Source organism: Pinus tabuliformis, chromosome 4_2 (assembly GCF_031772625.1).
Source record: "Pinus tabuliformis cultivar Carrire ecotype Pingquan chromosome 4_2, CPIR1, whole genome shotgun sequence".
NCBI classification, from domain to species: domain Eukaryota; kingdom Viridiplantae; phylum Streptophyta; class Pinopsida; order Pinales; family Pinaceae; genus Pinus; species Pinus tabuliformis.
In genome coordinates, this window is record NC_142304.1 from 1,109,866,484 (window position 1) to 1,109,891,091 (window position 24,608).

The window sequence follows — 24,608 nt, forward strand, 5'->3', positions numbered from 1 at the left end:
TTTTCATGGCTAGAGCACATCCGATGCTACCCCAAATCAACATTGAGAGACAGCGCAGAAGGAATACGTAGACCAGGAGACGCAGTCGTCATGCACGCTGATGTAGAGGGATGCAAAATCACGCAAAGTGACACAGAAGTGACACAGAGCTGGGAGAAGGGTCTCCAGGGTGTCAAAATGTTTCAGCGAATACTTGCCATGTCAACTCACTGTGAAGACATCGAATCCTACTTACTCATCACTGTAATTGTGTTGATATCTTCACAGTTGTAATATCCTTAACCTGAAACCGAACCATTAACGTTGACCCTTCTTACCGAAACAGTGTTACTACCTTACTGTGATATTCGAAGTGTTAGTTTTTGTTGCATCGGATGTGTTCTAGCAACGAAAATTTGTGGAGAGGATAGAATACACGAGATCTCCAAAACCCAGAAATCATTTCTGGAAATTATGCCTAGAAGCGTCTCAATTAGGTTATTAACCAATTTTTAAATATTTCAAGAGTACAAACTTAAGGAAGATGGTTAATTAATCAGTATTAATTGAGATAAGGCGTGAATCATCTAGAAACTCACACGGATCGACCCAGAAATGATCCTAGCCATTGATTAAGTTTTTCTTGGTCGTTGGTGCTCAAACAGTGGATTATAAAAGAAAGTCGATGTGGTGATGGAGAGCATGCAATGGAAATACTCAATTGCCAAGGCAATTCGATTTTCTCAATAGCAACAGCTCAGTAGAGAAGATAGAGCCAGAGGGTGAATAGCAAGTGGAGTAGGAGAGCAGCAACTCACTCTTTAGCTTAGCCTTTGTAAATTATAATTGTACGTATACATTTTATCTTGCTTATTTTTCCATTAACACTTAACTTATTTTGCAGCCATTGTTTGGATTGTTTACTCACTCTTTAGCTTAGCCTTTGTAAATTATAATTGTACGTATACATTTTATCTTGCTTATTTTTCCATTAACACTTAACTTATTTTGCAGCCATTGTTTGGATTGTTTACTAACTCTTGTGTGGCAGATTTTGAAGAGGAACCCCCCGCGACATCTAACAAGTGTTTGCAGGACCTTTGGCAAGTGTTGGGGGTTCAATTTCCAAGGATGTCGTGAGCCCTTTTGAGGCTTATTTTGGCCAAGTCGAGTTCACTAGAGGGCCGCCCATTTTACTCTTTAAGCCGTGGGGATTTGGAGGAAACTTGCACCTTCTTTCCCTTGCATAAGTTTTGTAAGATCTTGTCACTACTTTCTCAAGAAAGGAGGTCTAGTGTCCAAGTTTCAAGCAATTATTGTGAGGACTCTCCTTGAAGTATAGTTGAGAACTTTGAAGGGGCCTCTTCCCATTGCAATATTAATAAAAGATCTAACTTGCTTGTGGGAGCTTGGGATTTCTCCCATGGTATCCTATCACCCCATTTAGAGGGAGGCTTCTCTTGGGTGGATTGACATTTGCATGGTTTAAGTTTTCATACTTCATTCACTTACATGCATGCTTTAATTGGGAAATAACACAACCTCACTATCACATTTCATTAAGTTAAAGTTTGTTGCAATTTCATTTGAGCTTTGCATCATTGTTGCTTGGAGCTACAAGCTTACACTTCACTTCGGGCAATTCATCCTTTACATGCAAGCATTTTATATTCTTAACAAACTTTGATTCGTTTCCATTTACCTTGGTAAATTGTTTCATGAGCATTTGAATGCATGCTTCAATTTTATGCTACATTGTTATCTTGAATATTGGAGCAATTTATTGTCATTGTCTATTTGAAACAAATTTTACTTTCAAGCAAATTACTTGTATCATTTTAATTCATTGATGAAACACATGCAACACTTGTAAGCTAATTTTATTCCTCCAAATGAAGTTATAATTGCAACTTATGTTGAATACTATTTCATTTTCAAGCATTGCAAATCAATCTCTTTGAGGCGTTTGCATGTATCATTATTTTAATTTGGGGAATTAACACAATTTGCATTTCATATAGGCATTTTAGTGTAAGAAGGCCCCAAGCCTCATTAAAATCTTACCTTCAACATAAGTTGGTTGAAGTAGACATCTTAGGGATCCTCTACTCCTCTATTGACTCCTCACTGTGAGATCTATATCATTGGGCGAGGGTGACGTCTGAGGATTGAAGTGTTAAATTGTAGTCTTGTTCTAGATCTAATTAATAAAATTAACCAAGAGCACTTTCCATTACATTTACTTTACTTGTCTCTTGATGGTTTGAGTTTTCATGTGCAAAGTCTATTCCAAAAGCAAGTATTGTAATCATTTCAAACAAGTGTTTTATTTTCATGTTTCAAGTCTAATTGCTTATTGATGTCTTGGTTTAGCAATTCCTTTCTTTCACATTTCCAAGTTAGTTACTAATTTTTGGGTTTTGGCAAGATATGTTTTACATGTTTTGATTTATAAGTTGATTATCTCAACCGCATTTTGTATTTTACATATCTTGTGCTAACAATTCTTATTTACATTTCAGGGTTACTTTGTTTTCTCTTTTGAGAGCATTGCATTTTACTTTGAGCAAATACATCTTTAAATTGTTGCGAAAATTCCTTATAAGGCACTGGTTTTATGGTTTTTAATCATATTAATGATTGGCATTGTTATTTCAAGTTGCTCACTTCATATTTGCCCATAAATCCTTAAAAGTAACCCATTTTCACTATAACACTCTCCTAGAAACTCACATCTTTTAACTTAACTTTTCATTAGGGACCACCCCCCTTAGCTAACCTAGGAGATAGCTCAAACGGAGAGAGTCGGGATTAGTGTGACAGCCCCTTCTCTGAGTTCCCTGCCACCAACCACACCTTGTGGGGTCGAAGGCTTTTATCACTGACTTGTAGGTAGGTGTAGGCGGTAGGGTCAACACCTTTTGCGTCGTTGCCGGGGATGAACATTCTTGTACTTGGGAAATCGATTGACCTTTTGATTTTAGCATTTTTGAACTTTAGATTTAGATTCTTGCTCAAGTGGCGACTCCACTCAATCCAAATTTTGCAAGAGTCTCTACTATGAGAAATTCAAGTGGTCTAGTTAGCCCCTATCCTGATCCTGAAAGGGTTTTTAGAGAGAGATTGAATAGACTTTCTCATAGTAGATCTCTTGCTAGTCTTGGGCAAGAGGCTATTTCTGATATTCATTTGCTTTTTCAAGAACAAGTAGAGCCTAGCATCATGAATGATCCTTTTGCTCCTTGTGACTTCACTAACATAAATGGTTATCCTCACAATATCCTTGACAAGGCTATTGAAAAGTTGCCTTCCTTTCAAGGTAACAATGCCATTAGTGCTACATCACATGTGAAAAACTTTAGTGTTTGTATCTTTAAATGCTGTAACACTGCTAATTATGAGGATGTGAAGATGAAGCTTTTTGTTTTATCATTAGAAGAGGATGCTCTTGATTGGCTCATTGAGCAACCTGCTAACTCATATAACTCTTTACAAGCCATTCTGACTGCATTTTTAGATAAGTGTGGAGAGAAGAAGGAAAATAGGCATTTGATCAATGCCATTAGCAACATGAAGAAAAATGAAAATGAAACCATGAAGGAGTTTAACAAGAGATTCAATGAATTAGTACAAAGCATGCCTACTACCGTTAAACCTCCTGATGAATTTCTTTTATGCTCATATCTAGATGCTTTTGGGGTTGACACTGCCTATGAGTTAAGGAGGAAGGAGCCTACGGATTTAAGTGTAGTTCAATCTAAAGCCTTGAAGATAGAAAGGGCTAGAAAGCAGTTAGGAAAATCTAAAATCCCTGGTTTCAATAGAGGGCCATCAAAATCAAATGATTACAAAGGCAATGCAAAGGAAGAGACTACACATGATCCTATTAAAGAATTAACTCAACTCATCAAGAGCATGGAAGCAAATCACATCAAAGAAATGCAAACCATGCAAAATAGGTTGGTGGCCATGGAGAGATCACAAGTGCAAAGATTACAAACTAGGCCAACTGATAGATGGCAAAATAATAAAGGTCCTCAACAGGGGCATAGGGCTCAAAATCCATTGGAATCCACCAACATGGTAGATCAGAATCCCCGTTTTTATAGGCCATGTAATCAGTTCCATGAAGAAGCCACATGCCCATATGTGAAAAGAATCATGGAAAGTGGCATGTTAGGTGATGAACATGTAGGGACAATTGGTCAAATCAATATGCTCTCCAGGGAGGATCAGATATACACCATTGAGAGAAATCAAGAGATTGACCATATGCCTAATAATCTTGGGGTTTACAATATGATTGCAAATTTTGACGAGGTCACTAAGATTTTTGGGGAAAAACCTACATCTGGACAGATTCTCGCTATGGAAAAACACAAAGGGATGACTTATCAGAGAAGGGATATCCAAGACTAGAATAATCACAGATTTTTTCTCCTCCTACTTCAGAATAGAATTTTGACTTAGGCAATTGGTTGAATAATGCAAAGGTTTCTATTCCAGTGACGGAACTTTTAAGCATACCATCCCAAAGAGCCAAGTTACTAAGTGCCATTGAAGTTACTCAAAGGGAAGAAAAGCCTAGTGACAAACCAGAAGATGAGGAAATTGTATTGAAAAGTATGAATTGTTATGTGGGGAATGAAGATCATCTACCATTTTATGTTTCCTTGATAGTGAATGATCGTCTTTTACACAATTGCATGCTTGATTTAGGGGCTTCATCAAAGGTCATGACCAAGAAAGTCATGGAGCAACTGAATTTAAGGGTTTCTAGGCCCTATCACAACAAATGTTCAATGGATTCTAAAAGAATTGAAGTGTGTGGGATAATTAAAGATTTACAAGTTTTCCTGGCTGCATACACAGATAGAATAATGACTATGGATATTGTTGTGAAAGATGTTCCAGATTCATGGGGATTGCTCCTATCAAGAAAATCGGCAACAAATCTAGGTGGAAGCATTCAAATGGACTTATCATATGCCACCATCCCCATGCCTGATAAGACCTTTGTCAAACTTGATCGACAGTTAGAGAAAAGATATCATGTTGAAGATCCAAGGAAACCGAACAATGAGATTATCTATAGATCATACCAGACAGGGAGTGATGCAGTATTGACAAATTTCCTTCCCCCCCTTAACAGAACAGATTCAAAACGAAGAGATTAGGCATAGCTCAAAAAGATTGGGTACTTCAAATTTCCCATCAGAGCATTTTGAAGACAAAGTAGTAGAATTGGAAATAAATGCATCATCATCACCATCGAAACTAACCAAGAAGAAAAGGAAAAAGCGAAATATAAAGAACAAAAAAAAAAATGAACCACCAGTTTTGAGCATGATCAAGCCTCAACACATCAATAGTCAGAAAAGGAAAAGGAAGAGGTTTGGTATATCCAATGGCCACAAACATGTTAATATTGGGGCAAGTCATAGTCCCAAGATAGTCAGAATTGGGCAAGGCACATCAAAGAAAGAACCTATGGACTTGCCTGTGAGTAGGCAGGTTCTCAAGATGGATTTCACCGAAGACATCTGATGCCATGGGGCATCTTTTTGTATCATATTTCTAACCTTATCTCGTGTCATTTTTGTTTAAGTAGTTTTATTTCATGAATAAATTGTCATTTATGCTCTTAGAATAAATTTCCATTTCTTCGTTTCTGTACTTTATTTCATTTGATGATATTTTGAATGGATACTGCTGATATATGTCCTTTATCGGTTGATGCAGATTCCAGGTTATTGCACACCATCACTTCATAGCTAGCATGCATCCCCATATAGAGCCAAGTGTTGACCACTGGAGTGGCAACTGATGATTATATGAAGACTCCATGCCCAACGATGATCCAGAAGGCACTTGTTCCATTAGATATCGTCAGTCAACAAAATTTCTTAACTCTACTTCTATCTTCTCATCATCTTTCTTGTACCCAGATTCCACACCCTGCGGGGAATTGTAATAAGTGATACTAGTAATGATGAGTTTTGAGTTTGTAACCATTGTTTTAAGAAATGGTCGTTTCGATACCGAAACGGCCGAGTTGATCCGAGCCATTACCCTCTACTGTGACTCGGCCGAGTCATGGCTGACTCGGCCAACTCGGCCGTTTCCGTTATGACTCGTCCGAGTCACAAAAAAACGCCCAGGCACACGTCAAACTACGATTTAATAAATTTTTAATGGACTTTTAATGTGTTTTTTGGTTGGTTTGGACTCCAAGCAGTTATCGTCCGAGTCACAAAAAAACGCCCAGGCACACGTCAAACTACGATTTAATAAATTTTTAATGGATTTTTAATGTGTTTTTCGGTTGGTTTGGACTCCAAGCAGTTATATGAATTTGCTAAATGACTTTTGGGGTCCATTTCCCCCTCCCAAACCCTATTTAACACACCCAAGTGCTCTCATTCTCTCACAGCAATCTTATGCATTTGAGTGAGAGTCTTCTTTGAGAGTTAGTGAGCAATTCTTGAGCTTGTTTTGGAGCAGCAGTGAGGAGTCTTGGAGGAGCATTGTAGTTGGAGTGAGGAGCTTCTTGGGCAGCCATTTGGAGCAGCCTTGAGGAGCTGATTCTTGGAGCAAGCTTGAGGAGGCAGTTTGTGCCTGGAGGTATTTTTTTTCACCTCTATAAATCTGTTTTTGCTTAGTAAATTTTAGGTGCATATCTAGAAAGCTTAGAGAGTGTTTTTTGTCAAATAAATGAACATTGAATCAAGTTTTTTTTTTTTTTTTAGATTGTTTGCTTTCATTTCCTAGTCAAAAAATGGCACCTCGAGCAAGACATCCTGCTTGGGCATATGTTGAAATGGTTGATAGTCAAATGCAATGCAAATTTTGCCATAAGAAAATTAAGGAAGGTCCTGGGGGCATTAATGGGCTGAAACAACACTTGGCAGGGATTAGAGGCCAAATTACCCCCATGTACCTCACCAGAAATTGGGGAGATTAGGAAGAATTTGTTGGCCAGCTTTGAGAAATTTAAAGAAGATAAGGCTAGGCAAAGAGACATACAGGCTGAAATTGGGAGGAAGAGGGAGATACAAAAAATGATGGCTGCCAACCCCCATTATGATTTTGAGGGTTCTTCCTCTATCCCTCAAACTGATACATCCAACCCTTTCCGATATGTTCCTCCCTCTTTTGGTTCTGTTCAAGATAAGGGAAAGGGTAGAATGAAAAAGGGTGATGTGACTATCAAAAGTTATTTCACTCCCTCCTCTCCATCAGATGCACATGGTCCTGAAGTTACTAAAACTCAAATGCAGCCCACTTTAGATGACCATTGGAAGAAAGAATTGAGGGAGACTGCTTGTGAGTACATAGCTAGATGGTGGTATGATGCTGATATCCCTTTTAATGTTGCTCGTTCACCATATTATGAGCCTATGTTTGATGCCATACATGCTATTGGAAAAGGCTTCAAAGGCCCTACTATGCATGAGCTAAGGGGGTTTCATTTGCAGAAAGAAATTCAATCCATTAATGAGTATTTGCAAGAGTTCAAGGACTCATGGGCAAGAACAAGGTGTACCATCATGTCAGATGGATGGACTGATCAAAGAAATCGGACCATTATAAACTTTCTTGTCTTCTGCCCACAGGGAACCATGTTTTTTAAATCAATTGATGCATCTGATAAGGTAAAAGATGGCCACTTGTTGTTTCAGCTATTGGATCATGTTGTTGAGGAGGTGGGGGTGGCTAATGTTGTTCAACTCATCACAGATAATGCCTCTAACTATGTTCTTGCTGGTAAACTGTTAGAAGAAAAACACAAGACCATCTGTTGGACCCCATGCGCTGCACATTGCATAGACCTCATGCTTGAGGATATTGGAAAATTAGATTGGGTCAAAAACACTATAGATCATGCCAAAAGCATAACAAAATTTATCTACAATCATACATTGATTTTGAGCCTCATGAGGAAACACACTGGGGGCAAGGATATTATTAGGCCTGCCATCACTAGATTTGCTACACATTTTTTGACATTGCAATCTATGCTTTCCCAACATAGAAACTTGCAAAAGATGTTTTCCAGTGATGAATGGAATCAAAGCAATTGGTCTAACAAACCGGAAGGCAAAGAATTGAAAAGGAAAGTCTATGAAGAAACTTTTTGGAGAAAGGCAGCAGAGATTGTGAAGCTTGCTGAGCCACTAGTTAAGGTGTACTAGAGTTTGGTCATCGTCACAGTTTACTTTTGTTGTACAGGCCATTTCTAGCCTCCTTGGTTATGTGTTTTTTGTTTTGAGTCTTTGATCATGTATGACAGTTGACTATGTATTGCCATTGGGTACCATTTTGATATAACGGATTGGTTCATGAGCCTACTTTGATCATATGTTGTCTTCCATCTATATTATAATGCTGTGTGATTGGAAACATGAATGAAAATCTTTAAAATTATGTTTAAAATCTTTAGAATTATGTTTTTTTATAAAAAAAAAAAATATTTAATGTATTTTTTACAACGACCAAGTCACTGAAATCGAGTCGGCCGAGTCATTACCGTTTTGGAGTCGGAGTCGGAGTCGATCCTCGACCGAGTCGGAGTCGAAGTCGGAGTTTTAAAACTATGTTTGTAACAGGCCTAGGATGTTGAGACTCGACCAGCAAATGAGTACACATTGGAGTGTTTTTTTTATCTGGTTAATTATTCCTTCTATTTCAGAGGCGGATAATTTTCTAGGTTTTTTCACTCACGTTTTACCCCAAAGCCAGGGTGACAGTTTGAAAGTTGATCCCCTAACACATCTTAGTGTCTAGAGTCGATGTATATTACCATACTAGATCACACAAAACATTTCGTGGAATTTGGTTAGGTCTAGGTAGTCATTTTTAAATTTTTTTAGATTTACCACAGGTCAAAAAATGCAAATAAAATTGTATTTAAATTTTCATAAGTGTAGTCTAGAGAAGTTGTATGGGGTATCAATAATCAAAATTACACCTCTCACCCTCAACTTTCTACTATAACACACTTTGAGGGGTTAATAATGTGTTTTGGACCCTTAAAACCCACTTTTCTTAAGTTTAATGGGAAATCTAGCAATTAATTAAGCCAGAAATTAAATAAATGGAGAAAAATAAATATCCACACATGCTAAATGTTGTGGAAATGAGGTTGACAATTATGGGGGAGTTAAAGTGAAGTCCCAAGGTGATGTGGACTCCTAAAATCAAGGAAATGACTGATAAAAATGGTAATGTTAGTATTAAAGAAATAAACCCACTGGTTAGCTTTACGAAAGAGAGTCTGAACCAGGAGAGTCTGGCTCTGCAGAATGCTCTACATTGATCATTCACATTACACATTAAATAGAAAACATGGTTTCAGGGAAGTTAGAATAGCATCCAAAGAAATAGAAACTAATTCTTATCCTAAGGTTTCGTGAACCAATTCTACCTATTTTAGGATATTCTCCATTATCTTCAACACTCCCCCTTAATGGAGAATGGGTTCACAAATATGCTTAACATCTCCCTAGACATTTTCACTAAGCCTCTTGGAAAAGTTAAGTTTCAAATGACCCAATTTTTCGCAATAAAAACATTTAGTTTCAGTGTAGTTTCTATTCGAATGCATACCTTGAGTCAAATTTGGCCGTTTATGTGAACTTGCTCTGTTTTGTTGTTGTGGACCTCCTTTCCCTTTGTAGCAGTTCTTCTTCGCCATCAATGCAAGATTGGCACTCTGGGCTTCTAAGACGATCTTCTTTCTTCTTCCTGCATCAGTATACCTGCCAGCTCTTCAAAATGTAGGATCTTCTGTCTGGCATTGATCCTAGTGATGAACAATTGATAATAATCAGTGACACCATTCATTGTAATGGTTACGAGATTTGTATCGTCAACTGTATGACCAATGTCTTATAATTTGTTCTTCGGATCCTTGAGCCTTGCTACGAATGAAGCAATTGTATCATTCTCCTTCATCTTCAGGGACAAGATCTTACTCTTGAGGAACAAAAGATGATTTGAATTCCTGATCTCATACAATTCCTTTAGAATTCCCCAAATCTCGTTCGCTGACTTACCTTCTCTGATGTGTGGTATAATACAGTCTTTCACTGACATCTTTAACATTGGCCTTGCTCTACTTTCTCACTTCTCTTAATTTGGGATCGATGCTGATCCAGTCACGGGCTTCGGCTCATACCCATTCACAATCATCCAAGCACTCTGCGCTTCTAGCAAAGTTTGTATCTTGAACTTCCAATTTTCATAATTCGAACCATCGAGCTTGTTATGCTCGTTCATGCATGCTTCAAATATATTGTTATACATCTTGGCGATTTAGAAAGAAAAAAAAAGTCGACAGGTAAAATATGTTAAATTTACCCCAGATCTGTGACAGAGACAAATCACTGTTCTTCAATGTTGTTTGATCTCGCAGCACACCCGCAGATCACCGTGGCTTTCTTCTCAACCTCCAGACAACCTTCTGTTGTCAGCTACAGCCTTGTTCTTAGCTTCCCCACGCAGCTTCTCTAACAGCTACAGCCTTGTTTTTGGCTTCCCCTCGCATCCACAGCCTTGTTGTTGGCTTCCACAATCGTCGCAGAATTGCCTGTCTTTTCTGCGACGTTGTCGCAGTTGTACACATCTTTCTTGCGGCGATAAAAGAATAAAATATTCGCGAAGGTGCTACAGTGACCTCGTCGCAAAGGTACACTCATAACCAGCGACGATTTCGAAATCGTCATAGTTATCTTCCCCACAACTGCAATGATCTCAGTTCGAAGAATCACCCACTAGCTAGCGTACGGGTTCCTCAATGCTGGCGCTCTGATACCATGATAAAAATGGTAATGTTTGTCTTAAAGAAATAAACCCACTGGTCAGATCTATGAAAGAGAGTCTAAACCAAGAGATTTTGGCTCTGCAGAATGCTCTACATTGATCATTCACATTATAAATTAAATAGAAAACATAGTTTTAGGGATGTTAGGACATCATCCTAAGAAATAAAAACCAATTCCTATCCTGAGGTTACGTGAACTAATTCTATCTATTCTACGATATTCTCCATTATCTTCAACAAGGACATGTGCTCAAATAAAATCAAATTTCTGGCATTAAATGACAAAGCCGCCTGGAAATTCAAATTTGTGAAGTTAATGCACATTTGGGAGGATTTGAGAGAATATTTGGTGGAAACTTTTGTGGGAAATTGTCCCCACATGGGTTACCACCCATATACACTTGTCATTTCACCATAAAATTTGAATTTGGCACATAACGGAAGAAGAAAATGATGTCCACTTGCCAGAATTCGACTTTTACACTTGGCATTGGAGCTCCATTCAACAAATTCAAATTTCTCTTTGGGATTGTCACCTCATGCTACTTGTTTAATCACTTCTACATTGGGATTGGCTCCAATGCCATTTGTCATTGTCATTCTTCATTGGGATTCTCTCCCAACTCTCTATATAATAGAGCCATGGGCTCTCACATTGTAAAAAGATTGTGACTAGCTATTGTACTTGCGGAAGTGCCACTGCCTTGTACACTTTCAGAAATATCAATAAAGACTTTGGGGTTTCATTCATGAGGTGTTCCTCATTTCCGAGTGATGAATTGTTGAGCATTCTTATAATTCCTTTTACTCATGCTTTGATATAATTTGCTTCCATATGCTCTTGTAGATTTGTTAATATAGAGCTATCTTGCATTGACATTTGATTTAGAAGTATGCTCTAGGTATAGAATGCTCTAGTTGGTTTTAAATAAATCTCTACAGTTTCTTATCATTGTTTATTGCTAAATCTATATGGAACTAATTCTTGATTGAAGTTTTGTATAGGGAACATCTTGTTGGAATTATAGAATCAAACGTGAGGAGAAGTCTTTGGAAAGACCAACCCACTCTTTATACATTCTTAAAGGAGCTCTCATTTGTTCTTTGAACCTTCATAGTCTTATCTTACAAAGCGGTTTTGTAGGGATTTCGACACATAGCTTGAACACAAGCCGAGAACTTCTAAATTTAAATCTCTTTTAAAAAAACATTGTGCTTCATTTCTTTCATTTGCTATGTAAAAGCTTGAAGATGGCTAAGCAAAGACGAGAGTTTACTCTCACTCTTTAGCTTAGCCTTTTGTAAATTATAATTGTACGTATACATTTTATCTTGCTGATTTTTCCATTAATACTTAACTTATCTTGCATCCATTGTTTGGATTGTTTTCTAACTCTTGTGTGGCAGATTTTGAAGAGCAACTTCCCGCAACATCTAACAAGTGTTTGCAGGACCTTTGGCAAGTGTTGGGGGTTCAATTTCCAAGGATGTCGTGAGCCCTTTTGAGGCTTATTTTGGCCAAGTCGAGTTCACTAAAGGGCCGCCCATTATCCCCTTTAAGCCGCGGGCATTTGGAGGAAACTCACACCTTATTTCCCTTGCATAAATTTTGTGAGAACTTGTCACAACTTTCTCAAGAAAGGAGGTCTAGTGTCTAAGTTTCAAGCAAATATTGTGAGGACTCCCCTTGAAGTATAGTTGAGAACTTTGAAGGGCCCTCTCATTGTAATATTAATAAACGATCTAACTTTCTTGTGGGGGTTTAGGATTTCTGCCATGGTATCCTATCTCCCCATTTAGAGGGAGGCTTCTCTTGGGTGGATTGACATTTGCAAATTAATTGTATCATTTTAATTCATTCATGAATCACATGCAACACTTGTAAGCTAATTTTATTCCTCTAATTGAAGTTATAATTGCAACTTATGTTGAACAACATTTCATTTTCAAGCATTGCAAATCAATCTCTTTGAAGCATTTGCATGTATCATTATTTTAATTTGTGGAATTAACACAATTTGCATTTCAAATAGGCATTTTAGTGTAGGAAGGCCCCAAGACTCATTAAAATCTTACCTCCAACATAAGTTGGTTAAAGTAGACATCTTAGAGATCCTCTACTCCTCTATTGACTCCTCACTGTGAGATCCATATCATTGGGCGAGGATGAGGTCTGAGGATTGAAGAGTTAAATTGTAGTCTTGTTCTAGAGCTAATTAATAAAATTAACCAAGAACACTTTCCATTACATTTACTTTACTTGTCTCTTGATGGTTTGAGTTTTCATATGCAAAGTCTATTCCAAAAGCAAGTATTGTAATCATTTCAAACAAGTGTTTTATTTTCATGTTTCAAGTCTAATTGCTTATTGATGTCTTGATTTAGCACTTCCTTTTTTCACATTTCCAAGTTAATTACTAATTTTTGGGTTTTGGCAAAATATGTTTCACATGTTTTCATTTATAAAGTTGATTATCTCAAAAGCATTTTGTATTTTACATATCTTGTGCTAACAATTCTTATTTACATTTCAGGGTTACTTTGTTTTCTCTTTTGAGAGCATTGCATTTTACTTTGAGCAAATATATCTTTAAATTGTTGGGCAAATTCCTTATAAGGCACTAGTTTTATGGTTTTTAATCATATTAATAATTGGCATTGTTATTTCAAGTTTCTCACTTCATATTTGTCCATAAATCCTTAAAAGTAATCCATTTTCCCTATAACACTCTCCTAGAAAAATATGCCAAGGCGGCATTTCCTAGAAGCAGACACAGGGCCAAGAGTGTACTAGGATTGATACAGTCAGATATCTGCGGACCTATGTCTGTCAAAGCTCTCAGCGATGCCGAGTATTTCCTTACCTTCACTGATGACCACTCGAGGAAAACTTGGATTTATTTTCTGAAAACCAAGGATGAGGTTTTCTGTCGATTCAAAGGGTTCAAGGCTCTGGTGGAGAATTTGACTGGCAAGAAAATAAAAGTCTTGCGCACAGATAATGGTGGAGAGTATGTCGATAAGGACTTCACTGATTATTGTCCTAAGGAGGGCATCAAAAGAGAGTGGACAACTCCCTACAATCCAAAGCAGAATCGGGTGGCAGAAAGAAAAAACAAGACTATTGTAGAAGCAGCTAAGGCCATGTTGTATGATCAAGATATGCCAAAATTCCTGTGGGCAGAAGCATGCAACACAGTGATGTACGTTCAGAACAGGACTCCTCATCGGGCATTGGGCAAGATTACTCCAGAGAATTCTTCACTGGGAAGATGTCTGAAGCCAGTCATTTAAGGATATTTGGGAGTTTGGCATATTGTCACATACCCGAAGAAAAGAGGAAGAAGTTGGATCAGACTGCAGAAAAGGGGTGTCTGGTGGGATATAGCTAGAACGCTGAGGGATACAGAATCTATCTTCCAGGGAGCAGGAAGGTAGTAGCACAACGAGATGTAAAATTCATGGAGGACAAATCTTTCAGAAGATCTCGCGAAATGCCTTCTAAGGAGCAGTCGAAAGAGGATTCGTTGGTCATGCCTCTTCAACCAACGTAAGTGAAGAATTCTTCCTCAGGTCAGGAAGATTCTCATGACGACGAGGACGAGCAAACATAAGCACCTGCTGGCAAAGGAAGAACTAGCAGGGAACTTTGTCAAATTCTGCGTGATGTAAAGAACTTCATCGGTGAGCCAAGGAATAGTAAGAGGGAGCGAAAACAGACAGAAAAATATCAGGCGTCAGTAGCTCAGGATGGAGAGCCTGCCACTTTCAAGGCGGCATCTCAGCATCAGTTCTAGCTAGATGCGATGGTAGAGGAGTATAACTACATAATGGTGAACGATGTCTGGGAGGTGTTGTCAAGGCTTAAGACAGATCTATGGTCGGATCAAGATGGATCTACAAGATCAAATATGCTGCGGACAGCAGTGTTGAGAGATACAAGGCCAGGCTTGTGGCTAAGGGGTATGCTCAAAAGGAAGGGATTGACTATGAGGAAACCTTCGCCCCGATAGCCAGGTATACATCTATTAGGACCATGATATCTTTTGCAGCCGAGATGGGATGGGAGATCCATCAGATGGATGTCAAGACGGCATTTCTGAATGAGATAATAGAAGAAGAGGTATACATTGAACAACCAAAGGACTTTGAAACTCATGAGAAGAAGTCTCATGTATGCAGACTGAAGAAAGCCTTGTATGGGCTAAAGCAGGCACCGAGAGCGTGGTATGGTCGAATAGATGGCTACTTACAGAAGATGGGCTTTGTCAAGAGTGACACGAATCCGAATCTCTACTATCTCATCGTAGATGATCTATTTCTGACAGGATCATCCAAACTCATTGAGGACTGCAAGAAGAATCTAGTCACGGAGTTCGATATCAAGGATTTGGGATGAATGCACTACTTCCTAGTGTTGGAAGTTTGGCAGCAGAAAGGGGAAATCTTCCTTGGGCAAGGGAGGTATGCTATAGAAATCCTGAAAAAGTTCGAGATGGGAAACTGTAGACCTATGGCCACGCCAATGATCACCAACTCGAAGAAGATTGATGCATCAGAAGACAAGGATGTCGATCCCACCCTATACCAGCAGCTCATATGGTCCATGATGTATCTGGTCAATACCAGGCCAGATATTTGCTACGTTGTCAACACCCTCAGTCAGTTCATGGTGGAACCAAAGAGGGCACACTGGGCAGCAGCCAAACACGTTCTCATGTATTTACAGGGAACAGTTGATTATGGGCTCTTATACACCAAGGGGAAGGATATCAGGTTGAGTGGATTTACTGATGCAAATTGGATAGGAAGTTCAATGGATCGGAAAAGTACCTCTGGGTACTGTTTCAACATTGCATCAAGAATGACCTCCTGGTGTAGCAGGAAACAGAAGTCCGTGGTTCTGAGCTCATCTGAGGAAGAATATATGGCAGAAAGCACAACTTCGTGTGAGGTCATATGGCTTACAAAACTGTTGGTGAACCTATTCAGAAGAAATATGGAGGCGACTAGGATCATGTGTGATAACCAGAGTTGCATCAAACTCTATGAGAATCCAGTGTTTCATGATAGGTCGAAGCAAATTGATATCCGGTGTCACTTTGTCAGAGATTGTGTCCAACGAGGAGTTGTACAGTTGAGCTACACTCCTACAAGAGAACAGGTGACAGATATCCTCAGATATTTGGGCTAATTGTACTGTCTACTGAACATTTTATGACAATCTAATAGAAGAAGAATTTCGAAGGATTTTCCCCCTTGTGGGATTTTTCCCTAGTCTTTAGCCAGATTAGTGTCTCTTGTTGATGTTTTGATTGTCTCCTATTGTCATTGCAATTACTGTTCTATCTTCAGTTGTTGTTGATTATTGGAAGAATTAATTATTGTTGAAAAAATTGCTTGTTGAAGATGTGAATTGGGCTAAAGTAATTGAAATAGCATAGAGCAGTGGAAAATTAACAACTGGAAATAATAGGTGACAGCCCCTTCTCTAAGCGTTGCGCCTTAAGGACCACTCTTGGTAGGATTGAGGATTTTTCCCACATTTAGGTGTGCAGCTTAGGCGACAACATTACTTAACCCTAGTGTAAGGCAATTTATTTGCACGAAAGTTCCGAGTTGTTTTTAAAAGGTACTCCCAATCTCAAGGATTGTGATGGGGTTTTGAATATTCTTAATACCAAACAATAAATAAAACAAGTCCATAAACAAGTAATAGTTATTAACTTATTTCCAAAATCTGGAAAAGGTAATTTCTAGATACAAATTATCTCTAATGAATTAGAGGAAGAAACAAGTGCTAAAAAGAGAAATGTTACTATGTATGGCTATATTCTACTAGTATCCAAGATAGATTCAGATATTGCAAGATAATCGAGATGGCAGTGCTCATGTTACTTGCATGGTAACTTATTAAGAGATAGTTCATTCATGTACGGTATGCCACCAGTTATTGTCAGTTCACAAAGTGAGTGACTAAACCACCAAAAGACCCCTTCAGTTAATGCTTGAAATCAACCAGAAAATAGCCTTGTAGAAGTTATCTAGTTCATGCTTGAAATCAACCAGGAAATAGCCTTGCAGACGTTATTTATGCTTAGCAGCCTTGAGTTCAAAAACCGCATTCAAAGACAATACATTTTAGAAGGTAATGAAATCTTTTGGCAAGTAAAGAACAGACATGATAGCGTGTATCTCCAAAACTATATAAGACATCTACGTACCACATTGCAGTAGCAAATAAGTCAGCAAAGCAAAACAACAAGAACTTTCGAAGACAGCCCTTTGGATTGTTTCTAAAACCATAATTTCCACAAGAGACTACTCAACGATGTTATATCAATCTCAAAACGAGTAAGAAGACGAAGATAGCTTTCAGTGTGGGTGCCTTTCGATTACATTTCCAAAAGGATATTTGATCAGAAATTCCTACTATTTATTTATTTACCGGCAAGCACCTTCCCTGTTTATTAACAGTGTATGTATCCAAATAAAAAACTTAAGTATAGAATTACTTATGGACTATAGATGTAATCGCTCATAAAAAGAACATTATAAACTGTACAAGTTTCCAAGCTAATGCAATCTAGTTGACACATCTTCTAATCGATACAATATTCACTATTATGTACAACTCTGCCACCTTATAACCAAAAGCATTCCGATTGCATCAAAAGTTTCTACAGGTGACTACCAGTATCTACAATAGCCATATTTGTTCCAACTTCAAACGCAAAAAATACAAGTTATTTACTGCGATTTTATGATGCAATCAACAGAAAAATGATTTGGGTGGCATTCTAACCTGATGCTGGTGAATAACTCTCCTTTATCAGGAAACCATGCAGGGATATCCCTTACAATTGGTACATCATACTTCAAGTACTCTATAAAATGATATACATCAAAAACGTCTTCAAACTTCCTGGTCAAACAACACCAGTGAATATATATTTTACTTTGCCATTAAACCATTACAAGTAAAATTTCTTAAAAGAACTAATAACGTCGATGAATTCGAGATACGTAGTATGACACCGAAGCAAGACACGTTAATATGAAATTTCGCCAACCATCATTAACACACTCACGTCTATTATAGAAATAAAATTTAAAACCAAATATTGCTACTGCGATTGCCCTTCCTTACTAGCAATAGAGGGCAGCCATCACAATGTCATTTTGATCCTCAAAATGATCAACATGCCTGAAGAGCGAAGAGTTTCAATTCTACCTTAAGTTTTCGAAATTTGGTTTGTCTTTCTAATTGGGTCACCACCTATGAGGATGTACCTGGACATCGTTGGGTGATCTTCCCTACGATGACCTTCCCTTCACGAATTAGTTAGCTACCCTACCTTGCCAAACGTATTACCTTGGGTCCACCATTCTCACTTTTCAATGAGTACGTTGGATTTCTTAGGTTGATGACGGTATGGTATTCGGATGGAGGTGGTGTTATTATAAATATACCTGGATGGATGCTGGACCGGGCAGATGTAACATGGCTATGTGATCTGTGTTGGAGATATCTATCACTGCCTTATGTACTTTATGTACTTTATCTCATGGTATACTTTTTTCGCATCCGCTATTTCACATATTTGATGTGATGGCTTCCTTCATAGCGATATTGGCCAATGAGTTGATTTGTTACTTAATATGACGTTATCTGTCTACTTTTTCATCAATTGACCCATCTCAACCTTCTCTGATTTATATAGTGGATGGCATGAGTATTATTTAGAGAAAGTAGATGATTAGGCTTAAAGGTATGATTCAAAGGGAATGTGATGCAACTGTCGTCATGGCACCGGTATATATAGTTTATTGGTTTTATTATGTCCCACATGTTACATATATAGATTTGGTTGCAAACACTATTGTTTAAAATTATTTAATTTGACAGATCCATCACAATGAGATTATTTGTGGACGTTTCGAACCATCAAGTGTGGTTCATCTCCAAGATAAAATGATGAACCACAATTTTCCTAAAGATGAACCATACTTGATAGTTGGAAACGTCCACAAATAATTTCAATGTGATGGATCCGGAAGATGAATTTCAAATCAATTCTAATCACAAAAGCCTCAATTCTGAAATTAATAAATTCTATAGGCTTCATGTGTTTATAACTTGTGAAAGATCCCTTCCTCTTATTGTTCAATGAACCATATGTTAATTGCTGGAAATTTGTCCGACTTATCATTAGTCTCCTGGCCACTATTTGGCCGTGCTGCAATTGAAGCACTGCATGCATTTTATTTGTCAAGAAGCTTATTCATATTATACATCCATTGGTCAGTTATATATGTGTGTGTACACGACACTGGTTTGATTGTCAAATGAACCACTGATCAACCTGTGCACCAATCATTGAATTATGCATGCAATGTTGCAATGGCATGATGAATTGACATTTGTACCTCACATGGTGTATCATGTGTTCAATTACTCCAGCATATTGACGTTGCAGAATTCAAGCATACACTTTAAGATGTTGACCAAGTATGTAAGTCTTCAAGATGAATGCATTGGATATGAAACTACGAGGCTGTAACAACTGCCTAATTTAATCGGATACCAATGTCACCTCAGCAGCCTCTCTCCAGTTATTTGGTGGCATTTGAAACACAAAAGAGGCTTTGCTATATAGATCACCTAACGATGTTCAATAAGAAAGCTTCAGGGTGATGGATGAGGACTAACGATTGGGATAGGGTACTGGGAGAGCCTAGAGGGCTACGATAATCTTTGTCAAACTACAAGCACTTTGTCCCTATACCACTTCAGCAAATTATAAGGCCGTTACAAGTTAGGGTTAGATAGATTTTCACTGATATGGCATGCAATGTCATAAAACAGCTAGAACAAATAGACTTACAAATGATTCATCAACAAAGGATCAAGGCTATCAATTAGATATGCAAGGTTTCGGATTTGCAATTCAACTTTCATGGCTGAAACATGCATAGAACAGGATTACAATGACAATGTCAACACTAGAAATATGGTTTTAAGATGCAATAAATGCTAGATTATGTTTTTTGACAATTATTTAATGTGATTCCTACTTGGAGGGAAATAACACATAAAATAAAATTACTTTCTAAGTCTCTACGCAATATTTCAAAGAAACTCTAACCCTAGATATCTAGAATTTTAGAGAAAAGAGAGAGAAAACAATAAAAGTAGAATGGTTGATGACCACCACCTAACCTAGACTAGAGCCTTGATCTAAAGGGGCAATGGAGTTACCTAGGGAAAATTCAATGAAGACGGCATTGTTGAAGAGGATGAGAGGGATAAAGCCTTTTCTTACAAACCCTAGCAATTTTCTTAATAAGAAGATTTTAAATTTAGAAAATGCACAAAATGGAGTTCTCTTAAAGGATTCAAGAGAAACAATTTCGCATGGCATAGAGGATCCAAATTTCTAGATAAATATACCAATTTTAACCATGGCACATGTAGAAACCCTAATTTAAACAATATAACATGCAAACTATAGTAGTAAGCAATAAACTTACAAATTTCCACAAGAATCTCTTCAACCAAATGCAAGCAAAAATCCACCTCCAAGAGCAATTCGCACGATAGAATCATATTGCGGCCAAGCAGAAAGAGACAAGAAGCTAACCTCCAAAATAGGGAAGTGTGATGAATGAATGATGATGATAAATGAAAAAAGCTCCCCTCTATTTATATGAGGGTAACCAGGCCTTATTTCATTAATTTTAGAAGAAAACCCCCTAAAAATGTTTTCTTGACTGTTCAACTAGGTCAAAGGCCACAAGACGACCTTTAACTTGCTTTAGAACATAACAGGATTTTAAAATAACCCACGGGTGTTGGAGAAAAGGATCCACCATAACATCATCCTACAAAAGAGATAATAAGGTAACAAGGAAGATGAGACAAGTGTCCAAGATTGCTCCTCTCCAAGAAAGTCCCGTTGTCACTCAGATTGTACAAGGACTACGACAACGAGTCAGGTGGGGGGTTGTCACTTTTGATCCCCAGCCTCTTCGTTCTAGTTGTCTCCCAACAGTAAGCTATGGTGGGGTAGTCCCTATGTAAGTGTGAAGACGAAAGACAAGTTGGCAACCAATGAGTCCAAGAGACATGAATGAACAGCCTAGCTACTTCGTTAATTTAAGCAAAATTTAAGGATTGGATTAAATTCAACTTTGAGACCAGTACCTTATGGAGTCAACTATTTTCTTATTATTAAATCGAGACCAAGTAACCGAATGAAAAATCACTGCTTTAGATGCTTCACTATCCTATATGCTATGTGAATCCTAAGACCTACGTATGAGGAAAGAATCTTGATTACTTTTAGTTATATGCCTATTCTAAATAAGACCTTCCTCTTAACTATTTTGGAACCAGTATTTAAAGTAGGATGTGGGATGGAAGCCAACGAGAAGCAAGCAAAATCTTGATTAACGATACCTCTCCCCCTGTTCCAACCACCCGATGCCTCCGATGTTGTAGAAATTGTGGCTCTGACGACTACAAGGTCACTATGTTAACCACTAGAAATGTGTTGTGGTTTCGACGACAACAAGGTCACCGTGTTAACCACTAGAAAGGTGTTGAATCCCTCAAACAAATTGGAGAAAGCGTGGCCCTAGAAATCTATCAACCAAGCTTATGCTTGGAGGTAAATTATTAGTGCAACTAAACTTAGAATGCTTATGCAAGGCGGATGAGTGACTTCTTAGTTTAAGATCGACTTAATGTTTAAGTACTTTAAGTTATGATTAATCTTCAACGAAAAGAATACTTATCAATAAATGGAAAGACAATCATATTACCAATAATGTGCCAATTATTAAGTGCCAATATTAAACAATCCAAAGATGAACTTATCTTCCACAAAATGCTTAATCAATGATAGCAAGATTAAAACACTTATTCAATGATGACAATTACTTGCAATAATTAAAAATACTTCAAACAAAGTAAATGCCAATGATGATCTTATGCCAATATTAAGAGATGCTCACTTAGAATCAATAACTCTCAAGATGCCAATGCTTAAGATAGACAATACAATGTGTTTAGCAATTATCCAATGATTCCCTAGCAATGTTCCTTACACAATTAGATGCTTAACACAATAATGTCAATTAGATGCCAAGACACTTTAGAGAGAGAGAGCAACTTCAATGCCAATGAATTTTTAATGCCCAAAGTAACTTTAACCATTCAACAAAATTAGAGCTTAGATGTGTGAGTGCTTACTTAGTGCAAATTCAATGATTCTTAGAAGCTATGAATGAGCTTACAAATAAACAAACAAATTTTAGTTTTCAAATAACCAATTTTATGAGAAGCCTTTTTACAATTTCACTTAGAATCACTAGTGAGAAACACTTATTAAACTTTAGGACAGCAGTAAATAAATCACTATAGTTCCAAGAAATGACAAGCATGTAGAAACCAAATATGATCAATGAGATATTAAATGACTTGACAAGTGGGAACACAAGTTAGCCAATCCTTCTTATGATAAATTATTCAGTGTGATTTCAGATCTAAAAGCACATACGACAGCAGTAAGAAAAGTGTGCAAACAGTGAGCTATTAGTGCAATAACTTGTGCCAAACTGTGCCCAAAAATTTCTAGATGCTAAAACAAGTTTGCTAATAAGAAATTATGAGTTAGCAAGCCCTTCTATGCTGTAACTTCGGATTATATCAGATCTGATCACACTGTTATACAGAGATATCAATCATGAAATTATTAACAGCTATGCCCAAGAAACAATTAAAAATTCACCAAGTGACTAGCAGATTTTTCACCACGAAATTCTTAATGCATTTGGGCAAATTTAGATGTGATTTTTAGGGCACTTGAGCATGAATTTTATCACTGTTATGAATGATTCAGAGACCTGTAGAAAACAGTGAGGAAAATGGAGGGTTTAGAGATCAAACCCTAGGCCCAAGGCCTTGAATATTGCTTGTCCAAGTTGCGAATTTTTTTCCAATTGACTTGTCACTTGAAAACACCAAACTTGAGCAAATTCTTCACTGCAAAACCCACCAATATTCAGTCCAAAAATTTCAGAGACCAACCAAGGATGGAGGACAGGCAAGCTACAGCCAAGAAAGGCTAACGATGGCCCTAATAAGGCTAACATTGGGGTGAAAGAGGCCTAGAAGACCAAGCGGCCATGGAAAGAGGCCAAAGAGGATGACAAAAGGGCTAAAGGAGGTAGAGAAAGGCCCAAAAAGGGCTACGGCGAAGCCCTAAAGGCTAAGTTACCAGGATTCAGATACGGATACGGATACGGATACGGATCCGGATCCGGATCCGGTCCGCTAGTTTTTTGAAAATCTAAGATCCGGATACGGCAAGGATACGTCACGTACAATCAATATATATATATATATATATATTTAAACTTTTAAAAAACACCTTAAAGCTAAAAAATCAAATACTCCATGAAACCATCAAACATTTTTAGAACATTGAATGATAAAATCATAAATATGAAGATTAAAACATTGAAATGGTGCATCGTCCCTCATACAAAGTAACAAAAAGGTCCAAGGATCATGATTCATAATATCATGAATGATAATAGTAAATACATTTACATATCCTCAAATGGATCTATATCTTCTGCATATTGCAACTCTACATCATGAATAGATGATGGGGGTCCTGGAATGTAGGAAGTTGCATCAGTAGGCTGGACTGGTGGTGGAACAATATCCTCAAGTAGGTTGAGGTGAGTCATGGCATTCAGTGTCAGGTTCAAGTCAGAGATCTCAGGCTCCACATCCCACATCCTGCTCGGACCTTTTTTATACTCTGGTTCAACATGTGATAGAAGACGGAGGTTGGAATGAACATAAACAAGGTCCTCAGCCTTTGCCGCTCCCAACCTGTTTCGCTTCACTGAATGGATGAAGCCATATGTACTCCAATTCCTCTCAGCTGATGAGGAAGTAGCAACCTGTGATAACAACCTAGTGGCTAGAGTAGACAGATGAATGCTATCCCCACCATGGAAGCCCCACCAAGTAATAGAATCAAGATGTCCTCGATCATCCATAGCTACTGGATCTGAAAAGCTACCAGTAGACTGTACAAACCCTCCAAATTCTTGGCGGACTTCCATTGCAACTCCCATATCTCTATAAATTTTCTTCAAGGCTGTCTTGTATCCTTGTACCACTTCAGAATCTTTGTTTGGTGTTGCTCTACCAGGTAAAGACAAAGTTTTAGAATGATAGTATTTAGGGTGCAATGCATATGCCAGAAGGTGTAATGGCGTGGTCATTTTGTTCCACCTTTCTGTAACTATGTCCTTCACTAAATAATAGAATGTTTCATGAGGGTCATTTTCACTTGCCCTGATAATTTCCCTTATCCTCTCCAACATACTATCAATGTTTTCATAAACTTCCCCCAAGCAAGGTGTATCTGTATCAAATGCCCTGATCAAGGTCAAGATTGGTTCAGTGAACCGTAGAAGATATTGAACCTTGTCCCACCATGCATCATCAAGAATGATGGACTTGATTTTTTGCCCTCTATCAAAAGTGGAAGTCCTCCATGATTCCCAAAGAGGGTCAATGACCATTGCTTGTAGTGCTTGTCTCACCTCCACAAGTCTCTTTATGACAAGAGTGTGGGAGGCAAAACGAGTTTCAGCAACCTATAAGTTTCAAAAGGCCAAATCTCAAATGAGAAACCATATATAAATTTGTAATTAAAAATAAGAATTTCATTATTTCTAATACAAATAGTATTGATTAAAAAAATTACCTTCAGTA

At 37.8% G+C, this 24,608-nt stretch overlaps 1 protein-coding gene across 7 annotated transcripts in view; it reads right to left on the reverse strand.

Annotated features, from left to right (window-relative positions):
- Window positions 1–24,608, reverse strand: part of LOC149173555 (protein PECTIC ARABINOGALACTAN SYNTHESIS-RELATED-like) — a 213,507-nt gene that overhangs the window by 64,434 nt on the left and 124,465 nt on the right. For 6 of the 7 annotated variants that reach the window (XM_089424656.1, XM_089424662.1, XM_089424658.1 and 3 more), the window contains one exon: window positions 17,610–17,729. The exons of the other annotated variant lie outside the window; for it this stretch is intronic. In XM_089424656.1, the coding sequence (XP_089280782.1) occupies window positions 17,610–17,729 (120 nt within the window). The remainder of the gene's footprint in view (window positions 1–17,609; window positions 17,730–24,608) is intronic. 7 annotated transcript variants of the gene reach the window in all.